General features: G+C 28.9%; 3 protein-coding genes across 4 annotated transcripts; all 3 read left to right on the top strand.

Moving 5' to 3' along the window:
- Positions 1-3,024: 3,024 nt before the first annotated feature.
- LOC112719729 (protein STRICTOSIDINE SYNTHASE-LIKE 10) lies at positions 3,025-10,049 on the top strand. Its single transcript, XM_025770397.3, has 3 exons — positions 3,025-3,429; positions 7,923-8,192; positions 8,953-10,049. Exons 1-3 carry the CDS (start codon positions 3,056-3,058, stop codon positions 9,548-9,550), a joined length of 1,242 nt encoding a protein of 413 aa, XP_025626182.2. The 5' UTR covers positions 3,025-3,055; the 3' UTR covers positions 9,551-10,049.
- Positions 10,050-11,568: 1,519 nt separating this feature from the next.
- Positions 11,569-16,299, top strand: LOC112719728 (cytochrome c1-2, heme protein, mitochondrial). The gene is made up of 8 exons (XM_025770396.3): positions 11,569-11,736; positions 12,737-12,804; positions 14,330-14,544; positions 14,690-14,969; positions 15,057-15,128; positions 15,552-15,668; positions 15,783-15,848; positions 15,932-16,299. Exons 2-8 carry the CDS (start codon positions 12,748-12,750, stop codon positions 16,046-16,048), a joined length of 924 nt encoding a protein of 307 aa, XP_025626181.1. The 5' UTR covers positions 11,569-11,736; positions 12,737-12,747; the 3' UTR covers positions 16,049-16,299.
- Positions 16,300-18,256: 1,957 nt separating this feature from the next.
- LOC112719727 (choline/ethanolaminephosphotransferase 1) lies at positions 18,257-24,216 on the top strand. 2 transcript variants are annotated; one of them, XM_025770395.3, is made up of 20 exons: positions 18,257-18,412; positions 18,866-19,059; positions 19,549-19,558; positions 19,658-19,708; positions 19,984-20,061; positions 20,319-20,394; positions 20,482-20,504; positions 20,588-20,688; positions 21,007-21,101; positions 21,205-21,273; positions 21,655-21,724; positions 21,836-21,899; positions 21,980-22,020; positions 22,136-22,220; positions 22,359-22,421; positions 22,788-22,846; positions 22,928-22,980; positions 23,228-23,300; positions 23,487-23,532; positions 23,904-24,216. In XM_025770395.3, exons 2-19 carry the CDS (start codon positions 18,923-18,925, stop codon positions 23,506-23,508), a joined length of 1,170 nt encoding a protein of 389 aa, XP_025626180.1. In that variant the 5' UTR covers positions 18,257-18,412; positions 18,866-18,922; the 3' UTR covers positions 23,509-23,532; positions 23,904-24,216. The 2 variants fall into 2 exon arrangements, with proteins under 2 accessions (XP_025626180.1, XP_072063963.1); XM_072207862.1 differs by lacking the exons at positions 18,257-18,412; positions 18,866-19,059 and having other exon boundaries at positions 19,539-19,558.
- The last annotated feature ends 328 nt before the right edge of the window (positions 24,217-24,544 follow it).

Here is a 24,544-nt window from a genome sequence, read left to right as displayed (position 1 = left end):
TTATATTGGCTCGTTTGAAAAGTTTCAAAAGTTACTGTTTTAAGCTTTTGATATATGAAGAATAATAGTATTAATGTTTAATGCAATTTTCAACATTAAATTGTAACTTTCTAGTCACCAAAAAAAATTGTAACTTTCTAAAAGATTATTTAAGTGTTTATGAAAAAGTTAAAAAAATGATTTTTTTTCATAATAAATTTTTTTTATCATATTTCTTTTAAAATAAGCATTTTTAGAATTAAAAAATCAAATATAAAATAACTTATTTAATATTTATAAGTTACTTTTAACATAAATATTTATTATTTAAATTATTTAAAAAAAACTTAATTAAACTATTATGAACCTAATATATCTCCTTGTACCATTATTGGTTACCTAGTACTTAATACATATGTTGATAAGGATGATGATATTAGTGGTGGTGGTTGAGAAGAAGAGACATGGTAGTTATGGTGGCTAGAAAGGTGACCATAGTGGCAGTGGGGTGACGACCATAACAGTGTGATGGTGTACCACCATTGGTGTTACTAAATTGAGGAGATGAAAAAAGAATGATAGGAAAAAGAAATAGATAGTTAATAATTTCATGCATTTGAATAGTAATAATATAATTGAAATATTTTTAAAATTAATAAAATTACGTGGTCAAATAATTTTTTCTACTAAGTTCTAATCAAGTTAGATATGCGCGTTTCTTTTCTTGAATGTCATCGTCGTCTTCTTTTTTTCAATAATGTCGTTGTCGTTGTCATCTTTTTCAATTTCTTCTTCTTCTTCTTTCTTTTTCCTCCTCGTCCTCTTTTATTATCATCATTATCGATATTGTTATTTTAATCTTCTTCTTTTCTTATATATGTTAAAAAAATTAGAACACATAAATTTTGATGCACAACACAAAAGTTTTTGTGCATAACAAAAATTTTTAAAAGGCCATATACCAGAACATTGACATCCAACCAACAAAATACACATAGCACAAAAAATTTGATACAAAATATAAAAAATTTGGTGCACAACACAAAAATTTTAATGTATAATATAAAATTTTTATTTTGTTTAGTTTGAATCAATTTGAATAAAATTGGTTACAAAAATATTTATATATAATATATTTTTTTAAATATTACAAATTTAAGATAAATAAAACGTTGGGGATAGTTTTTAAATTTCTAGCTAATGTTAGAGATTGAGGAGATGAGAACAAGCATATTTTTACTCAAAACAACAAAAAATCTAGCATATTTCTAAAGGTCATTTAACACACATTTTAACAATAATACATCAAATTAAATTTATTTTATATATAGTAGAAAAAATTTATCTTAAAAAATTAAGAATAATTAAGTTATATTTTTTTTAAGGTTTTAACATTTTGAATGGGTTTAATGACCTAAAACGATCCAATCCAATTTCAATTGAATTAAATGGGTATATGTCAATAAATGACCATCTTTATATTCGACTAAATCAGACTTATTTATTACATATACACTTATCTATAAATATTACAAGTTATTTTTAAAATTTAAAAAAATAAAATTGAATACTATAATTACTAAACGGTAGTGCTATATAATTTATTTTGATAATTAAATTTAATTAAATTAATCTAATAATTTATTGACACAATAAAAATCAACTAAGAAAAAAAAGAAAATGATATTCATAGCTCCTTTCATCTCATAATAACATTCTAGTTTGTAATAAATATATGGAAAATGATATTGGGTCATAGGTAGTTCAATTCGGTATCAGCAGCCTCCAATTATTAGTGGATGTATTTAATTTGTTCAAATACTTTTCAAAGCTAATTAGGAGGTAGTTTAATCAAGCAACAAACTCACACTTTAATTTCTCATTGTTAATAAATTAATCAACATTCTTTTAAACAAAAATATATTAAAAAATGAATTTAACTAAATAATTAACATTTTCAGTCATTATTATTAGATAATTTTTTAAATTACTTTTCAATATTAAATTCTAATCCTAAATTCTAAATTTTCTAAAAAAATTATAATTTTATAATAAAAAATTAATTAATATTAGCTAACTAAAAATTGATTTTCTTTATTTATTATTAAAAAAATAAAATACCATATGTAATAATATCAAATCATCAACAATAATTTAAAGACTTTAATTAATATATGGCTATATGATGAGTATACATCACTGCCACTTTTTATGAGTTGGAGCAATAATAACCAAAATTAAACAAACATGTGTTAACAATAAGTTTAATTTTCCACACTTATTATTACATTTTAATTTAAAAATTGGAAAATATTGTTGAAACTACCAACTAATCATACTTAATGCTAGTTTTAGCCATTTGAAAAGTCTCCAATGACAACTATAATATTAAGAGAGAAGTCATTTTTTTTTAACTTCTCTATAAACTTCTAAATAGCTTCTTAGAAAATCGTAATTTGGTTTTGAAAATTACACTAGACATTAATACTAATACTTTTCATAAGTCAAAAGCTTAATTAAAAAAGTTACTTTTAAAGCTTTTCAAACGGGCTCTTAGGTAGCGTTTGGTGGAGAGACAGAGACAGAAAGACTGAGACTGAGAGACAGAGACTAAGAGACAGAGATTGAAATAAATCTCAGTATTCTGTTTGGTGCAAAATAGGAGACAGAAATTGAAACAAGAATGAAACTATAATTTAATTTGTATAAAGGGTAAAATTGAAATTAATTAATTGAAATGAGGATATTTTAGGTATAAAATGTTATTAAAGTTTCAGTATCTATCTCTAAAAATTTTAGTCCCATGTGTCCCTACTTTTTGGAGATACTGAAATACTGAAATTTTAGTACCAGTCTCTGAGCCAACAAACATAATACTGAATCTCAGTCTTTCATTTTCTGTCTCAATACCTCAAAACAAACACTATCTTAATGCCGATTTTAGTCATTTGAAAAGTCTTCAATGACAAGTATATATATATATATATATATATATATATATATATATATATATATATATATATATATATATATATATATATATATATATATATATATATATATATATATATAGTGCATGCATGAAGCTATGCTCATTATTACAAACCATATATACCATAATATATATAACAAACATTTTTCTTCTTTGTATCAAGAAAAAATAAAAATGAAGAAACTACTCCTCCTCCTCCTTAAAGTTACAATAATTGTTGTGTTGATGAATAATTTGGCATCAATAGGAGTGATGGGTTATGGACCAGTGTTGATAAGAGGGGGAGTGAGAGATTCTTGTTCACAAATTGAGCTGCCTAAAACAGTTCATGGTCCTGAGAGCATAGCATTTGATTGCCATGGCAAAGGACCTTATGTTGGTGTTTCTGATGGAAGAATCCTCAAATGGCACCAACAACATAGATCTTGGACTCAGTTCGCGGTTACCTCCGCAACAAGGTAGGCATCTTCGTCGTTGTTTTTTTATGTTATTGTCATGAAATCGTTTCTGTTAAAAATTTAAGCCGTTAAAAAGAGGTATATTGATGGTTATATTTTTTTATATGCCTTTTTACGTAAAAAAGTTTTTTTTTTTTTTGAATTTATGTCAGTTTTTATATAGATATTCTCCTCCTTAAAGTTTTATGATTTTTTTTAACATTATTTATACTTTTATATAAGGAGGATTTGGTAAGCTTTCTGGTGATTTCTTTCATATATTTGGTCTCTCATGTGGTTGAATTTAGTTTCTTCAAAAAATGAATGACTTTTTGAATTCTTTAATCATTAAGTTTTTTTTTTTTTGTGTTTATTATGTTTTGTAAAATAATAAATAAAAATACAACTTGACGGATATAAAATAATGCTAGATAAAGTGTTAGTTTGAATATGGAAAAGTTTCCAGAAACAAAAATTTTTAGCTAAAAAATGTGAAAACTTATTATTTTTTCCTTTATTTAATGTATTTTATAATAAATAAATACTAAATAAAATAAATTTAGATTTTTTTTTCTTTAATATTACCGTTTGAATATAAGACTCATCAAATTAAACCTAATTGAACTAAAGTTATATTTAAGGGTAAATGAAATTAAAGTATATAAATATTATATTGTATGATATACAAGTAATATATTTCTCAAATAATGACACACACCAATGCATCACTAGTTTTGTATGCAGTGTATGTTGTATTTTAGTTATGAATTTGGATCCATTAAAATGTTAATAATTAATGTTATGAAGTGGAGAGTTAGGCTCCATTTGGTCTATGTTCCAGGATAGAGACATAGAAATAGTGGAAAATAAAAACATGGAAGTTGTGCCTCAATATGTTGTTTAATTTGGCTATTGTGTGTATAATTTAAAACGAGTTTATATTTTAATTAAAAGTACATAAAATAAATGAGAATATAAAGAAGGAAACATGGTTTAATAATCAGTCAAGCCTAGCCTTTTAATCTGTTTCCAATCCTTAATTTCCATGATAGAAGATAATTCACACATATATATTGATGCATTTTTAGTGGAAAATAGTTTTACATGTGTAATTAATTATGTAACAATATATTAATAAAAATAATTATTTTTTATATTTATTGTGTAAATAATTATTTAAACAGATATAATTGTACGACTGTATGTGTAAATATTTTACATCGTTAATATATCAAAACTAATATATATAAATTTAATTTTAATGTATTTTTGTGTAAAATAGTTTTACACGTATAACTAATTACGTAACGATACATTAATAAAAATAACTATCTTTTACATTTATTATGTAAATAGTTATCTAACAAAATAGATGTAATTGCACGACTGTATAAAATATTTTATATCGTTAATATATATATATATATAGACTGCCCCATTTAATTTGTTAAACATCTTTTCTCCTTTTAATGTTTGTATATGTCCTAGATTTTTGTTGGACAAAAACTAATTATACAGCTATATATATCAACCTTTAAATTAGTTGATGGGACCCTGAAAGCTATTGGTCAAAAGATAAATAATTTCTAATTATTTTATCATCATTTAACGCACCTTTGTACGTACCATACTAATATTGAGAAGTCATGTCGTTCACTAAACATGTATTTAAGATTTTGTAAAAAAAAAAAAATATAGGGTACTAATATATTATCTGTCAATTTATTAATAATAATAATTAATTATTATATTTTAAACACATGTATAAAGAGATATATCTAAAAAATACATCTATAAAGACACTTCTATTAGATATAGCTATAAAAAATATTTTTATTAGACACATCCACAAAGTCACTTCATTAAATACCGTTATAAATCTGTGTTAACAGAAGTTGACAAAAATGCTGTTGGTAACGTAGCGAAATTAAAAAAAAAAAGGTAAAAACAATAAGACTGCATGTATGTGTTTTATTAATATTTCTTTCTGCTCTCACTTTTAGTATTTTAATTTTTTTTTTACTTAAATTCTAAAAACATAAAACATTAAAAATAAAAAAATAAAATAAAAACACATATAATTATATAAATCAAATGTATGCTAATTTTTTTTCTTTCACTATATATTTCAATTTTTCTTAAAATCCTCACAGCTGAAAATACTAAAAATAAAAATATAAATCAAACATACTTAGGTTTATTATTATTATTATTATTATTATTATTATTATTATTATTGGGTTGCTAATAATGTTGAATATAATTGACCCCCACAACAATGAACAAGGGATTTCCCCAACAAGGAAATAAAGATGGATATGATGTTTTACCAAAAAAAAAAAAAAAAGATGGATATGATGGGTTACCATTAACGTCAGCATTTATAGAGTTGGTTGGTTATCACAAAATAGAAGTATACATCAAATCATTTAATTTAATTCACATTGCTGGAACTTTCTTAATTAAGAATTGTTCGATAATGAAATTTTGTGAGCTATATATGTTTAGTGAACAAACTTAATTATTCGATAATGAAATTTTTTTATGTTTGTGTTGGTTGACTTGATTCCACTTGGATTTTATCTAATGGTAGATGGTATTAGGTTTGTATCAAGAAAAAGATATATAATGTTCATCTAACTAAAATATTTATTATTCTTAACATATTGATCTTTTAAGAAAAATCAAATTTTTAATTAATTTAACAAATCATTATTCTTATTATATTATATATATACATATATTTTTGCTCTTTTTCTAACTCTTACCTATATATATTTAATTGAGGATATATATAATTGAAAAAAATTATGATATCTATAAATAATAAATAAGTGCTGACTTTTTATCTAAAAAATATATAAATCTTTGATTAATTAAAAATATAAAAATGTCTCTCACTTTTTGAAACGCAAAATATTTAAGTTATTCCGAAGAATCGATTTGTCCTTATATAGTTTTGACAAAGAAACTTAAATAATCTAATATTTTGGAAGGTTAGAAGCATTTTTGTATTTTTAATGAGTTAAAAGTTTATGTATTTTTGAATTAAAAAGTTAAGGACCTATTTATTTTTGGTGAATTCTACTTAACTCTCTTTTAAATAAAGGATAAATTACCATCTATGACATATCTAATAATTATTAGATAAAATGAATTATTTCATGCTGGTTAACATTAACTCTTAATTTAACTTGAGTTTTGACAACTAATTATACTAATTAAATATAGTAATTTTTTTTGTAAATTATAAGAGTTACAAAAAAATCTTATTTTATAATTTTTTATTTTTTTATACCACATATATATTAATTAGATTTAACGATACAAAAAAAAAAAAAACTAAAAAGAAAAATCAAAAGGTCAAATTACAAATTTAAAATAACAAAAAAATAGATAAAGTGTTAATTGAGTAAGAATGAATTTCATAGTTATTAATAGAGTTGATATAAAAATTATGTGATTTTGTAAATATGAAGTTCAGATAGTTTACTATAATTAATTAGTTTGGTTGTTAAAATTTATGTCAAATTAAAAATTAATATTAATTATCTTGATGATATAATTTATTTTATCTAATAACTATTAAATTTATGATAGAGAATAATTTACTCTTTCATTTAAAAGAGGATTAGGTAGAATTTTTTTTTTATTTGGCTAGATAGTTATTTGAGAAAAAAATTAGAGCAGATAATTTTTTTTTTTTAAAGAGATAGACAATAAAATTGTAGCAATATACATGTACAATTCACAGGCCCCTGGCCCTAGTATTCAGTATCCCATCTAGCTATGATTTATTATTTTTGTCCGTTTTCTCTGTAACTATGTTGTAGCTAGGATCCTCAAATAATTAAGTCTACTTTTATTGCAAAATATTAAAAGATTAATAAAAGAAGTGTGGGACATCTGAAATGTAAAATTAGGTGATAGGTCAAATTAATTTCGAGTTTTCAACTGTACAATCTTTCATTGAATTTGAATGTCCCAAATCTAGGAAAGGAAAATTTTGAAGTGTGCCGTCGTACCGGTATTTCAGTGATTTTTAACCGTTAATCTTAATTATAAAAAATTATATATAATATATATAATTAAGATCAACAGTTAAAAATCACTGATATACCGATATGACGGTACACTTAAAAATCTTCCTATAAAAAAAAACATTGCCATTTATAATTGCTTTGCCTCCATATGACAAGGTTGTCCACTTATTATTAGTAGTCATATTATATATAATTATAAAACCCAAAATAAATATTAAGGACCAACATTTTATTTTTATATTATTAGAAATTAGAACGTAAGATTTAAAATTTAATTTTTAAAATTAAAAAGATATATTTGTTAACTAAATATTAATAACAAATAATATATTTTATTAATCATGTAGTATTGTTCAAAATTGATAATCAAACCCAATGAACGACTGGGATTAACTTTTAATTTAGTAGTTATGTTTAATGGCGGTTAATCCGCCACAAATTATTAAGTTATAATGGTTCATGATTGTGTAGGGACAAAAAACTATGTGATGGGTTGACAAATACAACCTTGGAACCGTTGTGTGGAAGGCCCTTAGGACTCAAATTCAACACTGTAACTTGTGATCTGTACATCGCCGACGCCTACTTTGGACTCGTGGTGGTCGGAGCTGCCGGCGGCGTGGCGAAACAGTTGGTCCATTCTGCGGATAAAGTTCCATTGAAATTTACAAATGCTTTGGATATTAACACTCAAACTGGTGAAGTGTACTTCACAGATAGCAGCAGTATATATCAAAGAAGGTAATTATATTATCCTAAATATATGATTATATTTTGCATTGCCTAACATAATATTGTTTTATTCCTTTTTATTATTAATTAAGTAGAGTATCAATAAACATATTGTTATAAATTAAATAATAATAATAATGATAATAATAATACATGTAAAGTTGGTAAATATGATAAGTATCTTTTCATTATATAGCCTTTTAATTATATAGTTTTCTCATTCCATTTCTATGTTGGTCTCAAGTAAAAACATTTATAAAAATATTGTAAAATTTTAAATTGTGTACACTACATTAATTTAAACAGGTAGCAATGGTATTTTGGCGACAGTTTTTATAACCGCCGCTAAATGGAATAGTTATACTATCATATAGATTTTGTATCAATATTCAATAATAAATTAGTAATTAATGTTACTGATAAATATATGTATCCTCTTCACAGTTGTAGCTCATCTTCTTAATGAATTAATTAACGAGAATTATTACATGTCTATTAAATATTATTAGTTTTTGTCAAACATTTAATCAGTAATAATTTGTATTTATATTTACAGTTATTTTATACACAATAAATATATAATTTGTACACATAAATTAAATATAATTTGCTCCTATATTTTTTAAAATTTGTACATAAATTAATAAAATTTATTTGTTAAAGACAATTTAATATTTATACTAGTCAAATAATAATAAAAAATATTAAAATTTGCTGACCCAAAAATTTTTCTTAATTAATTCCTTTTTTTTTCTTTTTTATTTTAAAGGTCATATTTGCCAATAATACTGACGGATGATTCAACTGGAAGATTGTTAAAATATGATCCAAGAACAAAACAAGTTCATGTTGTGCTCAATGGCTTAGCATTCCCCAATGGTGTTGCCCTAAGCAAAGACAACTCTTTCCTTCTCTTAGCTGTTTCAGACACATTCAAGATCTTGAAGATTCACATTAATAATAATAATAATAATATTAATAATAAAAATAATAAGAATAACCCTAATAATATCAATAACAACAACTACTACTATGTACAACATTTTGCAACGCTTCCACGTTACTCTGATAATATTAAGAGGAATGAGAAAGGTGAGTTTTGGGTGGCACTTAATAGTGGAAGGGGAAAGATTCAAGGGTTAGTGAAAGATCATGAAAATATTATTGGAAAAAATGTAGTTGATCCATTATCAGAAGATCCTGTGGGGATTAAATTTGATGAAGAGGGAAATCTTATTGAGGTCATTGATGGAGGGTTTGGTGACCAACTTGATTCTGTTAGTGAAGTCGAAGAATTTGGTGGAAGATTGTGGTTGGGTTCTAATGTGCAACCTTATGTCGGAGTCATAAACCCTACGCCGCTTTGACCGTGTTTGACGTGGTCGGAGAAAAATATAAATACTAATTATATGGGTGAATTTGGTTTGCGTTTTTATTTTTTATTTTTATTTTTAGAATTTTCTGTTAATCAAAATTTTGTGAAAGAAAAAGAAAAAATAGGAGGTGAAAATAGAAAATTTAATTTTATTGTTTTTATTATTGTTTTTATTTTTCTTGTTAAATTCTGATAACAGAAAATACTAAAAGTAAAAACTGAAAATAAAAACACAAACCAAACACACTCTGATATTTCGTAAAAGAACAAGAAAATATGAAGATAATGTCTTGTAGAAATGTGTAGGTTTTTTTTTTTTCTATGTATAAATTTGTTTTCTCCATTGAATTTCATGTATTTTGTTTGAAGTAGTTTTGTTGGAAAATTCTACTTCTTTAATTTGTAAGCTGGAGACTGCAATGGTCCACTTTGTAATTTTCTTATTAAATGTAGTTCTATCTTTGTTGTAAAAAAAATATTGTTTTGTACCATATTTAGTTTCAGATATACTTTTGTGTTTTTTATTTCTATATCTTTGTACTATTTTAGATATCAAATACAATAGACGAATATATATAAAAATTTTAATTACCTACTCTGTTGATGTTTACGTTGGTCGTCAATATTAAATTATGTGTTAAACCTTTTTAGCGGCGGAAAAAAAGGTTGTACAATTCTATTAAGTCAAAGTAATTTTTTTATGAACCATGTAAAATATGAAGTAAAAATAAAAAAACATAAAATTTGTGAGGTCTATATGTACGTCAAATCAAATCAAATTATTATATTAGTAAACAAATTTATTATACATTTTTTAAAAAATAAATTTTAATTTTTTTAAAATAGACTCAATATTAGTAAAATGAGGATTTCTTTGACAAGAAACAAATAATTAAAGGATATTCTAGTAATTTTGTATTTTAGCTTCTATTTTCTTAATACAAGAATATCAAATGCGAATAAAATTTTATATTTTATACAAAGAATTATTCCTAAAAAATCAACTATTGGATTTTTAAACTTCAAGCACACATATAATATATTTTAAAGAATAATTTTCACAAAAAAAATTAAAAATTTTCAAAACTAACGTTCACTTAAAAAATTGGGTAAAGTACTAAATTGGTTCCCTACGTTTAGACGTAATCTTATTTTGGTTTTTAAGGTTTAAAATATTCTATTTAAATCCAAAAAAATTTCATTTAACTTCAATGTAGTCTTACCGTAAAGTCAAAGTTAAATAATTAACAGAATGTCCTATATGACAGCAATACAAGAATAAGGTCAATAATCTGAAGAACAAGTACAAGCTCTAGAGGCACAAAATCGATTGTGAATGCATCAATATATTTATTTATCATTTTTTTTATAATTTAAATAAAATATTTTCTATAGAACTAAGGAGAATGATAAATAAATATATTGATGCATCACAGTTGATTTTGTGCCTCTGGAACTTATACTTTGTTCTCCAGATTATCGACCTTGTTCTTGTACTGCTGTCATGTAGGACATTCTATTAATTATTTAACTTTGATCTCATGGTTATATTCAATCTAAATGAAACTTTTTTGATTCAAATATGACACTTTAAACCTTAATGACCAAAATAGGATTATACCCAAACGTAGGGACCAATTTAATATTTTACTCTAATTTTTTTTTTATTATTATTGCGATAACTTGAATTTGAGGAACTAAGACATCTACCAAATGAATATGTTAAAGACTAATTCGTCTATATGCACAAAACGAGATTCGAATTCTCAATACGAGTTAACACGTAACTTAAATTGATTATCAATATTTGTTTTTGGTCGTGGGTTGCAAAGATTTATTTTTATTTGTTCACTTGTGTCACCAAAAAATGCTATGGGCTTTTGGCCCATTACTCAATTAGGAATGGAGTCTTCCCTGTAGGCCCAATTCTCTAACCCTAATTTCATACTTGCGCCATTATTGATCTCTCCCAATAGCCCGTAAAATCAAAGCCCAAAAGCCCAAAGCCCAGAGCCAGCAACACTCGTGGCTGCCACAATACAAGCGTTCGTGTCCCAAATCTCTTCTCTCGTCTCTCGTCTCTGCCATTAGTACCTTAGATTTTTCTTCTTCTTCTTCTTCTTCTTCTTCTTCGTTGGATCTATAGAATATCCTCAGTTCCCAATCGAGTTTCGCTTCGTGAGTTTCTATTTTCGTTCTTCTCTCTCTTTGTGTCTTTTTTTTCCTCCATTTTCTTCCGTGAGCTATGTTCAGCTATCACTGTGACTCGGATCTCTGACTCACTTTTGAATTCTGTGTTTCCTCAATTTTACGCTCGCTGTATTTATTTATGTATTTATCTATTTGCATCCGCAACCATTGTAACATGTTCATTTTTTATTTATATTGTTTTTTACCATTTTGGTGCATAATAAAGCTTCGTTCTTTACATGTTATGTTTGTTATTAGGAGATTATTGTATCTGTTCCCATTGAAATCCCCGTGCAATTTTATTTATTTGCAATATGCTGTTGTTTTGTCTAAGGCTGCTGCATTGTTGTGATTATGCAATGCCACACTTTGCCCTTAATTTTTAGGTATCTGTGGTAGTAGCAGTAGTAGACTGAAATTGCATCATTTTATACACATGAATGAATTAAATTCATATGTTATATAATCATTCCATGTGTTCTCTTCTCAAGTTAGTTGGAAAGAGGAAATTTGGAAGTTAGTGTTTTGAATTTGGCAATCCTCCCTTTAAACAGGAAGAGAAGGGTTTGCTATTTTATTAAAAAAAAAAAAAAACTTGATGGAATTTATATACTTTTCAAAAATTAATAGAGGCCCTAATGGCAATCTCAATGTGATTTGAATGCTAATTGCAAAACAGCAGTGATTACCTCTTGGCGTCTTGATGATTCAGGAAACATATGTTACACTCAGAATTAGATTAGATACCTATTTAATGTTTAAAGTGATTCTTTGCCATAATCATCTCACCACAATCCACACTATATGTTCTGCTTAGTTTCTTGTGATCGTTTTCATATTAGAGGTTAAATGTCATAGTTCTTAGTTACATTGTTGCATACCTAGTGATGCTGCCTTTATGACTTTTCCTAATGCTCATTTTATAGAACTTTATCACCCGTACTTGTTTGGATGTAGTATCTTAAAAGTTTTTATGAATGATTTTCAGTGTGAACTGAGATGGCTGGAGGTGTAATTCAGCAGTTATTGAGAAGGAAACTCCAATCTCATTCTCCTGTAAGCATTCTCCTTGCTCTTGAAAGTTTTATTCTACTATTTACTTTTCTAGTCGTTGCTTCAAATAAAAGTTGAGGGCTGAGAAGATGGGAAAATTAACTTCTTTTTGTTAATAGGGGAATGGAATATAGCTGCTGCTTCTTTTCTTTGCCCCTTTTTTGGTGGAGACGAGGGTGTTTAGAGCTTATCTTTACTTAGATTTCCCCTTTTAGCAATGTTTTCTTTTGAAGCCATACAACATCACTTATTACAAATTTCTCATTTGTGCAATAATTTTGTTTAGCTCATCAAACTTAGTAATTCCAGTACTGTTAAGTTAATGTGAAAATAATGTTGAATAGAAACCAATACCATATCATTAATCTAATAAATTGAAGCTCTTGGATTCGAAAGCTTATGCCTACAATTGTAGTTTATAATTTACTTCTCATAGGTTTGGACTTCCCCCTTTGCAAGGAACTTGCACTTGAGCCTTTTACACACAGAATTTGTTCTGGTCTTGCTTCATCACACACATCCTTTCAGTTTGAATATGTGTTCTATTTCTGTTTATATACTACCTATATACACATGAAACTTCTCATGGGACCTCATCATGGGGATTTCTTCAATGAAGTTCAGTGGAAATATTTTTGTTTTCTTTTTTTACACCTTATCACAAGCTGGGTGGGTAAAATGGAGAAGTGCTTTGATTGTTATTTGTGATAGAAAAGTATCACACAACTATAGTTCATAGGACATGTGATGTTATATAGGATTGAGTGTTGAGAGATGAAAAGAGAAGAAGGAAACAAGGATAATAAGTGAATGTTGCTTTGGATGTATGGGTAAACCAGACAAGATAGAGCCAGAAATAAGTACACTAGAGAGAAAGTTAGAGGAGCAGCTATGGCTACGGGAATGAATATAGTAGAATCTTGTCTAGGTGGTCTATTGTGTGTGAGGAGCAGCTATGGCTACAGTAACACACTGACATCTTTTGATTACATAGCTGACCACACCCAGTGAATCAACCTTTGATCATGGTGGTTGTTCTTGCTTACCATCCAATCAAGTGACTTGACCTAAAATGACATAATTCTCTAGTTAATTTTTTATTGTCTTCATGTCTTAAGCTTTATGTATCAAAAGGTTTAAATCTCCATCTGCATCACTTGATGTAGCTGCAACTTCTAACTCGCATTAACTGCCTCAGTTGTGTCATATTGCAAATTGCGGACTAGTTTGGACATTAACCCATTACTCTGGAACAGCATTACAATTTCTATAACACTTTAGAATCTCACTTCTCACGACAATTTCATAGTTTGATTCATTATTTGTAATTTTTACAATTTTGAGTACATATGAAAGCTATTTTCCATTTGAAGTTTTCAGTTGTTGTTTGACATACGATTTAAGCTGTTTTTGCAGACTAGTATGTGCTCTTGCACATGATATTTTCTTTATGATTCTATGAAAATTTGCCTACTATGGAATAAGTTGATTGTATCTTTTGCTGATAGCTACTTGATACTTATTGCAGAATGGTTCTCTTATGTCTTCCATTATGACAAAGAAAGATTATGCTGGCTCTACTGGCAGCAGCTCATTTAGAGCTCTTGCGTTGATTGGAGCTAGTGTCACTGGGTTTTTGGGTTTTGCAACAACAGCATCAGCTGATGAAGCTGAGCATGGCCTTGCATGCCCAAACTATCCATGGCCTCATGCTGGCATTCTCAGTTCATATGATCATGCATCGTGAGTTTTGCCCATTCTTTCCGTATATGTGGATCTTGATAATTCTCTATGCCACCATCATGTATTTGTATCAAATTTCACCTGAATGCTATATAACTATGAATCTAACTCGGGCTTTACTACATTCAAATAATTTGTTGAACAGGATTCGTCGTGGTCATCAAGTCTATACACAAGTTTGTGCTTCCTGCCATTCTATGTCTTTGATATCATACCGTGATTTGGTTGGTGTTGCTTATACAGAAGATGAAGTAAAGGCCATGGCAGCTGAGATTGAGGTGGTTGACGGTCCTAATGATGAGGGTGAAATGTTCACTCGCCCCGGTAAACTCAGTGATCGCTTTCCTCAGCCATATGCAAATGAAGCAGCTGCTAGGTTTGCTAATGGAGGAGCCTATCCTCCAGATCTAAGTCTTATTACCAAAGTAAAGTCTATTATTATCTGCTAGGAATGTGAAGAGATTTTCTATTGTAATGTGATCTTTAATTATTCTTGCACGTTGTATTTACAGGCTCGTCACAATGGTCAGAATTATGTGTTTGCCCTTCTAACTGGTTATCGTGATCCCCCTGCTGGTGTTTCGGTAAAGTTCTCTCTAAAGACTTGTTGAGAGTTAATACACTTTAACTTACGCATTATGAAGAAGTTATATAGATTCAACTATCTATTGCGTAGTTCAGGCCTAAAACAAACTTTTATAAAATCTGTTGTGGCTTGGAATCTGTGCAAGGAAAGGCAACAACAGCGCAACAATTTTTGTGTCCCTTTTTTGTGCACGAATGACTATAGTATCTGTGCATGATAGACTGGGGTTTGTTGTAGGTTCTTTGACATTTTCCATGATTTTCTTTTCGTATCAATTTACAACTAAGCCTGATGTTTGCCATTTTTACAACTCATGAAATGTTTCTTTTACTTTGCGACTCAAGTTGTTGTCAGTTATGAAGTGTAAAATGTATTTAACCATAGGTAAACTCATTTACTATTGTTTTCTTGAATAACGTAGATTAGAGAGGGTCTGCACTATAACCCTTATTTCCCTGGCGGTGCCATTGCCATGCCTAAAATGCTTAACGATGGTGCTGTTGAATATGAGGATGGTACTCCCGCCACTGAATCTCAGGTATTCTGTGTGTTTAGTATTCCTTTCGGTCAATCTCATCAAGGGAATGTGTATTACATATGAACTACGGGAGAATGGAGGTAATTTTCTTGCTGGTGTTGTGTTTTGCTGCAGATGGGGAAAGATGTTGTGTCATTCTTATCTTGGGCTGCCGAACCGGAGATGGAAGAGAGAAAACTGGTATGTTTCTTATAATATTTTGCTGTTTCCAAAATCAAAGCAGAAAATATCTTAATTTCTAACAAGACTGCTACTATGTGCAGATGGGATTTAAGTGGATATTTGTTCTAACATTGGCGTTGCTTCAAGCTGGCTACTACCGTCGCCTTAGGTGGTCTGTTCTAAAGTCTCGCAAGCTGGTTCTTGATGTTGTCAATTAACCGCCTTCAGGTTTCTTTTTTCAGTTATAAGGAAACAATATTATCATTGGCAGTAATTTTGTCGAATGATTAGTTGCCTTATCTTTGTCAAATTCGTTAATGGAGCTAACTGGAAACGTGTTCAATTTTTGGTTTGAGATGGAAATAAAGCTGTTCCATATAGGAGATTCAGTACTTTACATATTTCCCATGTCTGACCTGTGTATTGTTAGATTCTCCTGGAATCTTGTAATAATATCTTTATTCAGTTTCGTGCTTTTATGGCAAATAACCCCCCGGTTGTGTTTTGCGCCGGCTTAGTCGCAAACTCATCCGACATTACCCGGTTTCGAGTTGCGAAATTTCTCTGAAAACAATGATATTTTGCCATTATCATCATTCAGTTCATGGCATTGAGGCTGAAAAGGCCATTGTGCTTAGCTACATTGAAGGTGTGAACTAAGGCCATGTTTGGGAGGATTGAAATCATTTGTGGCATGTAATGCACTGGTTTACAAAACCTTAGAGATAGTAAAGGGAATATGAAAGAAAAATAGTAATAGGCCATGGTGCATGTTTTTTTTTTTTTTTTTACCAAAGATAGGAGACTCGAACCAGCAACCTTTTAATTGAGTATGGAGAGACTATGCCATTTGAGCTATTACTCATTGGCCATGGTGCATGTTAAATTTCAAACTTTGATGCAAGAAAATTGGAGCATAAATCATTGTTGAGAAGCATGAACCAAATGTAACAGGTTTTTGGCTTTTTAGCTAATATCTACAATTATCCAACAAATTAACTTTTGAGGTATTAGTGACTTTTTAAATTTTGTCCATTAAGTTTCATTTTTCTTATTGAAGAAATAAAATAAATACATGTAAAGACGCCATTAAGGTTAAGGCCGACTAATACGTTTGGAAACGACTTATTTGGTTGAATTTTAAACAATCGAAGTCACACAACGGCATCTACTTAGAAATTAAAATTTGTACATCGTTGACAAGTTAAGAGTGGAAAAAATGATTGCATATTATTTTATTTTCAAGTTGTAGAAACTAATTGCGTTGTAAGTGTTTAACTAAAAGTTTTGTTCGGTAACCAACTTGGGTTGGTTTAGTGGTCAACTCGCTAGTTGGTTTAGTGGTCAACTCGCTAGTCTGTTTAAGCAGATATTAGGTTCGAATCTCGTCTCGTATATGTAGCAATTTATTAGCCTGAAAAATACCGTAGAAAATGTTTTGTTCGGTATATTGAATTGCTTCTCCAAAGAAACATGTATATTTATTTTCTCTTGAAACAAAAATTACTCTCCAAGACTCCAACTAGCCAGCAGGTTAAGTTGTATTTTTAAAATATTAATATATTTATTATCTACTATTTCTACTATCTTGTTTATAAAATGTTCTTTGTTTTATATATTTATTGTTTGTTATAATTTGAAGAATTTGAACTTAAAATCTCATTATTGTGAGATATTTATTATTTTAATTAATCACAAATTTATTAATTACGATACATATTTAATAAATAAATAATTTTTACGTGTCTATTAATACACAAATATTTAAAACTTCATTTTCTTTTAGTATTGTTAAGTGTAGATAAAAAAAACTATGTTGATATAGTTTTCTTAACAATGTTGATGTATATTTTTTTTGAGTTAGAATAACTATATAACATGGATCAAATGTAATATAATATTTTATACAAACATTCAATCATATATTATTATATTAACAAAAATATTTGATTTAACTATTTACAAATAATATAAACATCTAACTTAAATGACAATATAAAATACATAATAATTAAACTCAAAACATTTTTCATGAAGTTAAAAAAAGAATAAAAGGAAATTGTAATACATTAAAGGGGCACCAAACAAGTAAATGTGTCTTAAAATAAAAAACCTACCTTCATCCAAAAATAAATAAATAAAGAGAAAATGAGAAATAGGTCTCTGACTTTTTGTTCTATGGATATTTTTGTCCTTGACCATTGAAAAATACTTTTAAGTCCCTGACCTTCACAAAATTTGGACGGATTAGTCCCTCCATTCAAATGCTTCCGTTAGGGACTGATCTATCCAAATGCCTCCGTCAGGAATTGATCCGTCCAAATTTTATGAAAGTCAGGGACTTAAAAGTATTTTTCAATGGTCGAAAATGTCCGCGGGACAAAAAGTGAAGAACCTATTTATACCTTTCTCATAAATAAAATTAAAAGAAAAATAAAAATTCTTTCTCCATATGAGAAGAGAGAGAGAAGTACCAAACATAGCAGCGAATTCACGCTTTTCAAATCTTCCGCTATTCCTCTCATTCCTGTCTCTCTTTCTCTTTCTCGCTCTTTGGGATCAACGAATCCTGTTTTTGTAGGGTGAGTTTTCAGCACCATTCCTCGATCCTATTCTTTTTCGCTAATTTCTCATTTCCGATGATTCGGTATTTCTCCATTGAACATTCCAATGACTACGAAAATTTGAATGTGTGAATTCTGGTAACTGTGTGTTTGAATGTTCAATTTATGAATTTTTTTTATTCGTTCTTTTAATCTGTGTGTTCCTCCATTATCACTTTTTCAGTGTATTTTTGGTAAATAAAAGTCTGCCTTTTTTGGTTAACTTTAGATCCATTACAAAAGATTCCTCTTTTAAACAGTATAAATTCATTACAAAACATTCTGGCTTTGTCTGAAAACACATCAAGTAGGTTTTGTTGAGTGTGAAATTCAATGTTATTCGTCATTTTGATAATTGAGTATCCAGCAAAAATTACTATATTTAACTTGATCATGTTTGTTCCTTTTTTTTGTTCCTTCCCAATAAAGCAGGTTGTGCTGAGGCCTAGCCGGTAATCGAAGCCGAATTCTGGAGTTTAATCCTTGAAAATGGGTTATATTGGTGCTCATGGTGTAGCAGCTCTGCATAGATACAAATATAGTGGTGTAGACCATTCATATGTAGCCAAATATGTATTGCAGCCTTTTTGGACTCGCTTTGTTACAGTTTTCCCCCTATGGATGCCGTGAGTAATTTCGGTTTTTGAACTAAGGTTCTTTCATTGGTTCTTGTTGTAAATATGAATGCTTGGTTTCATTGCATTTGCCTGTTTTTTCTTAGAAGCTAAACTGTTAAATATTGAGAATTGAAATGAGATATTCCCAGTTTATTTGTTATGTGACAATTCATGACCAAAGTTGCATGATCGGAATCATCAATAGTTTTAAACTGTAATCTGAATTTTGTATGCCATAGTGCTGTAGCTTGTTAATAGACAATAGCACACTTATGTTGATTATAAGTAGATATACATGTTATGTGCTCTGTCTATAACTTTGCCACTCTTTCTTGAGGGCGAAATGCTTTCATCTCCTAATTTATACATTCGTTTGATATATTTTTTTTCTTCTATATTTTCGCTATTGAATTCTGAGTTATTCTATTTCTAACTTGTACCTGGTTCTTCTGTTTACTCCCATCACTTGGCATTGTGGTATTCGTTCATCTTTTGCAGTCCAAACATGGTATACCTTTGCTTCCTCTCTTATTGACGTGTATACTTTACTGTTGCTATCGCACGCGATATCCTTGACACTGATATTCCATGAATTGTTTGGTTGCAGATTACTCTTATGGGATTTATGTTCTTAATGCTCTCTGCATTCATCGGCTATGTGAGTGGACTTTCAATTAATTAAACATTGTACTTAATGCTGAAGTTACAGTACTGCTTATCTTATTTCCAAACACTTTATTTTGATTCTCATTTTACTAGATTAGATGGCACAATGAAACTTTAATTAGTAATGCCCTGGTATTTAAGTGTTTTGACGACTTCTGATTAACTTCATGTGTTGCTGTTTACTTCTTTTGTTTAATTGTTCATTACCTAGCCGAATCTTAGGACATATTCTAATTCAATTTTCGCTTCTGTATATTTTCTATTCAGATGTACTCACCTCAATTGGACACAGCTCCACCAAGATGGGTTCATTTTGCCCATGGCCTACTGTTGTTTTTATACCAGGTCTAGTTAAGTTCTTTCATTGCAAGCATAAATTGCTCCCTTCTTTTGGCTTTTTGAATCCTGTTTATTTAGCTTGTTGAGTAGATCTCATTTCGTGCATCGTACTCTTTTTCCCCTTTTTTTGTATTTTTAATTTTTTGGTCACAAAATTCGTGCAATTCCTGATCAATGTACTAATATTATTTGATACTTAGAATCTTATTTTTCCTATAGGTAATTAACTTTCTTTATTTCTTTAAAATTGATGTGTATGCTAGACATTTGATGCTGTTGATGGGAAGCAAGCTAGACGGACAAGTTCTTCCAGTCCATTGGGGGAGCTGTTTGATCATGGTAATTTACTTGTGTCATGTTCATTTTATCATTTCTCTAATTAACTCCTGTTTAAGACTAACAAAAATATTTAAAACTCTTCTGCAGGATGTGATGCACTTGCTTGTACTGTAAGTTTCTTCACTTTGGCTGTTATATCTAACCTCTAAAATGGAACGAACAAATATGAAAATCTATGAGAACTGTATTTCAGTTTGAATCAATTGCTTTTGGGAGCACGTCCATGTGTGGGAGAGACGCTTTTTGGTTCTGGTTTTTATCTGCTGTTCCGTTTTATGGTGCAACTTGGGAGCAGTAAGTTATTATTCTTTATTATTATTATTATTATTATTATTATTATTATTATTATTATTATTATTATTTGATTCCCTACCTCTTATTTTTAAGGAATGATTATATCCCTTTTGTATATTTAATTGGGAGGGCTATCTATATATTTTATTTTTGATTTTTTAATACTTATGCCACCACCCCACGCAAACCATTTAAAATTTCTGGGTGGTGGAACTGTATCTAAACTTGCACTCCATACACCAGTGTGAATTGAACATCTATTATTTATTGACCATAACATATATAAACTTTTTAATTTTCTTTTAAATTTTGATGTAGCTATTTCACCCATTCACTTATACTACCAGTTATAAATGGTCCTACGGAGGGTCTCATGCTGATATACACCTGTCACTTCTTTACTGCTCTTGTGGGTATGCCCCTTCTCTGGGTTCTGTTTTATTGTACCAACCACCAACACAGTTTTGTTACATTTATGGTGTGGTCTTGTGATTACCTATTATTATTATTCTTCAGGTGCTGAGTGGTGGATTCATGAATTTGGGAAGTCTGTACCTTTCTTAAGCTGGTTGCCTATTGTTTCGGGTGAGATTGTCCTTGTCATGTAATATTTATTATATTTCCTGGAACAAAAGTTTGGACTGTGTCTTGTTTCCGATGCTATTTGTCATATTTTTGGTACTCATGCCAAGTTTTGATCATATTGTAAACATTACATTTAGATTTAGGGTGATATGTTGTATGGGACTGAATTCTGGGTGGTAAAATCCCACATGGACATGAACTTTACACTGCAAATATTAGGATGATTACATGGATGGGTGGATACACAAGATTATATAGGATTATGAACGATTGCATCAGATAAATTTGGGGCAGTGTTGATTATTGAAAGATGGTAGAATCTTGTATTTTTATTGAATAGGTTCTTTCTTAATAATTAGTTTGATTTTTACTGTATTTCAGGGATACCAACATACAAAGCTGCTTTAACTTTGCTGATGGTTTTTGGTGTTGGACCAACAGTTTTTGGCAAGTATGTTTTCTTCAAGTCCAAAATTTTCTTGATTTCTTATAATCAATCTACATAGTTTCATTCCCAAATAAGTGTCTTCAAATGTTAACATTGTATGTTGGTTCAATGCAGTGTGTCTAATGTCTGTAAACTTGTGAGGGCAAAAAATGGAAGCGTGTTACGTGCCTTGGCTATGGTGATACCATTTTCCTTATAGATGATGCTCCCTTCCTTTTCAAATTTTGGTTTGTTCGTTGACACATTTTTCTTGCGCAGCTTTATCCCTTTACCGTCCTTGTTGGAGCAGTTCTCTTGTGGTATAACCTAAGTTGTTCAATTGCTTTTTTGGCTTTTTGGTCATCGGTTTTGTTTATGAGAAACGTTTCTTCTATGCCTTTGTACATATAAGCACATGAGCGATCTTTTATGCAGGGATCATTTGTCGCCATCTGACATCATGGGCAACCACCCGTGTTTAGTAATTATAGGAACAGGACTTGCTTTCGGGTTTCTAGTGGTAAGATTTTTGAGAAACTATCCACGTTTATATGGTTTTTGATATTGCGTTAACATATTAATAACTTTTTTTCTTAGCTTTTGTGTGGACAATCTATTCTATGTTCCAATGTTAACTGAAGAAGGCTTAATTTTGCAGGGAAGGATGATTTTGGCCCATCTGTGCGACGAACCTAAGGGCTTGAAGACTGGAATGTGCATGGTACCAAACTCTTTCATTGGGATGTCTTCTGAAAATTTTCTTTTTTTTTTTTGTTTCTGTTTATTTATTTATTTTTAAAATAATATTTTCTCCAAATTTGGCTATGGTAAACAGAGCTTGTATGGCTGTATTTCAGTATTCTCCAACAAAAAAAAAAGCTACAAATCTTGGAGAAATTATAGCATGAAAAGTTTGTTTCTCTATACCATAGCGTGGAAATATGAAGCATTTACTATCTGTCATGCTATGGTTTTGTTTCAAATTCTGTTTTTTAATTGTTTAGTGCAGGTTTCAAATCTTGTAGTCATTGTTAAAGTTTTGACAGCACTAACAAAATTGATATGTGGTTTTATTTACATTGTGCAGTCCCTTCTGTATCTTCCACTCGCCATTGCTAATGCACTCACGGCAAGACTAAATGATGGGTATGTTTTGTGACTCTACCATTCCAAGTTCTGTTGATTATGATTTTTTGTCGTAGAAACTGATTGGTGTATTTATGGCAGGGTACCATTAGTAGATGAGAGATTGGTTCTTCTTGGTTTTTGCGCATATACAGGTACAGTTATCAAGTTACCGTTTAAACTTTGTCTGATAAAAGAATAAATATTACTGTATTATAGAATGGCAAGGAATAAGAGAAAATGATGACATTTTAAAGGAAAATCATAAAAAAAAAAAAAAAAAAGATGCAGATTATGAACATGAGAAACAAATGCGTTATATTGCTGCTGTTAGTTTACACCATTGGTGAAACTTATATACATTCGCTCTCTGACTTGACGATTTTTGCGCTCTGGACACAGTGACGCTTTACCTGCATTTTGCCACTACCGTCATTCACGAGATCACAAATGCCTTGGGGATATGCTGTTTCAGGTAAATAATAAAATATAAAAAAACATGCTATTGTTATATGTGAATCTTGTGTTGAAATTTTGGATCATTTGATTTGTATGAAAACTAATGTTGACTATTGCCAGATATAGTGTTGTGTGTTTTAGTCTATGACAAGAACAATGCCAATGGTTTTCTTTACTCATTGAATTATCATTTTTATTGCAGGATAACTAGGAAGGAAGCTTGATGTTTTTGGATCATTTTTCTCTAGGTATGAACTCTTAAAATTGTAACTTAAAAAAAAAAAATGTGTCTCAGGGTGTATGTCTTAAAGTTTATTTGATTTTTTTTTTTTTTGTTGAAAACAAAATCAATTTTTACATAGTTGAATAAATGTTTAAAAATAATAAGGATTAAAAAAGAAAGTTTCATTTTTTCAGAAGCTGAAAATAGAAACTTCAAACAAGAATTGGTTTTTTATTCTTTCAATTATATAGAAGAGTTTATTTTTTAGAATCTGTGTTATAGAAACCAATGAATGCACACCTTATGTATATATTTATGCTATCATTCATTTTTATCTCACGTCTTATATATTTGCTTTTCTACTCATTCTGAGTCACTTTAATTTTGTTATTTCAGCTTGCAAATCAGGAAAAATTGCTGGCAAAAAATTTTGGTCTATACCAAATTTCCCAATTTTGATAGAATTGAATTTAGTCATGGTTTTTCAATCAAATCATGGTACTTTGTAATTATTATTTATTTTTATTTTTAATATTAAAAAATGTGCTAATTCCATTTTTTAAAGCCATCTAGAGAAGAAAATTATTTACTCTATTAAGATGGGTCAATTAGATTGTATGTTATCATTCTTCCAAAGTCCTATGATAATTCAATTAGATTGTATGTTACATTTGATTTGCTTTGAACAATGATGGATGATAAGTGCTCATATTATGCTTTGGTGTATTAATAGGTATTAGTGTGCCTATTAATCTATTTTTTATAAATTAAAAATAGATAAGAATAATAATAAATTTGAGATTAGTCAAGATAGTAACTAAGTATGTTTCGTTAACATTAAAAGGTTTAAATTTTGGAGCTAATAAAATAATTTTTTATATACTTTGATTATCTGATATTTATCTTCCATCTAAAAGGATTTTTTTTTTCCTTTTTGACATACTATCTAAAAAAGATGAAAAAAATAAAAGTTTGGTGTTTTTCTAAACATATCGTGTGTTTACCTGTAACTGTAATAATTGTTATCAACAATCAAC

The sequence above is a fragment of the Arachis hypogaea genome, chromosome 11, assembly GCF_003086295.3.
Source record: "Arachis hypogaea cultivar Tifrunner chromosome 11, arahy.Tifrunner.gnm2.J5K5, whole genome shotgun sequence".
In the NCBI taxonomy this organism is placed as follows: Eukaryota; Viridiplantae; Streptophyta; class Magnoliopsida; order Fabales; family Fabaceae; genus Arachis; species Arachis hypogaea.
The sequence above is the reverse complement of the archived record's forward strand: the minus strand, read 5'-3'. Positions and strand labels throughout refer to the sequence as shown.

What these genes read in the sequence shown, in the direction of transcription:
- LOC112719727 (XM_025770395.3), top strand. Translation starts at nt 18,923, where the DNA reads ATGGGTTATATTGGTGCTCATGGTGTAGCAGCTCTGCATAGATACAAA. An exon ending in TACTGTTGTTTTTATACCAG is followed by an intron (nt 20,062 to 20,318) that starts GTCTAGTTAAGT and finishes TGTGTATGCTAG; the next exon opens with ACATTTGATGCTGTTGATGG. An exon ending in CTGGTTGCCTATTGTTTCGG is followed by an intron (nt 21,274 to 21,654) that starts GTGAGATTGTCC and finishes ACTGTATTTCAG; the next exon opens with GGATACCAACATACAAAGCT.
- LOC112719729 (XM_025770397.3), top strand. Translation starts at nt 3,056, where the DNA reads ATGCATGAAGCTATGCTCATTATTACAAACCATATATACCATAATATA. An exon ending in GCGGTTACCTCCGCAACAAG is followed by an intron (nt 3,430 to 7,922) that starts GTAGGCATCTTC and finishes ATGATTGTGTAG; the next exon opens with GGACAAAAAACTATGTGATG. An exon ending in AGCAGTATATATCAAAGAAG is followed by an intron (nt 8,193 to 8,952) that starts GTAATTATATTA and finishes TTTATTTTAAAG; the next exon opens with GTCATATTTGCCAATAATAC.
- LOC112719728 (XM_025770396.3), top strand. Translation starts at nt 12,748, where the DNA reads ATGGCTGGAGGTGTAATTCAGCAGTTATTGAGAAGGAAACTCCAATCT. An exon ending in AACTCCAATCTCATTCTCCT is followed by an intron (nt 12,805 to 14,329) that starts GTAAGCATTCTC and finishes TACTTATTGCAG; the next exon opens with AATGGTTCTCTTATGTCTTC. An exon ending in ATCTAAGTCTTATTACCAAA is followed by an intron (nt 14,970 to 15,056) that starts GTAAAGTCTATT and finishes TTGTATTTACAG; the next exon opens with GCTCGTCACAATGGTCAGAA.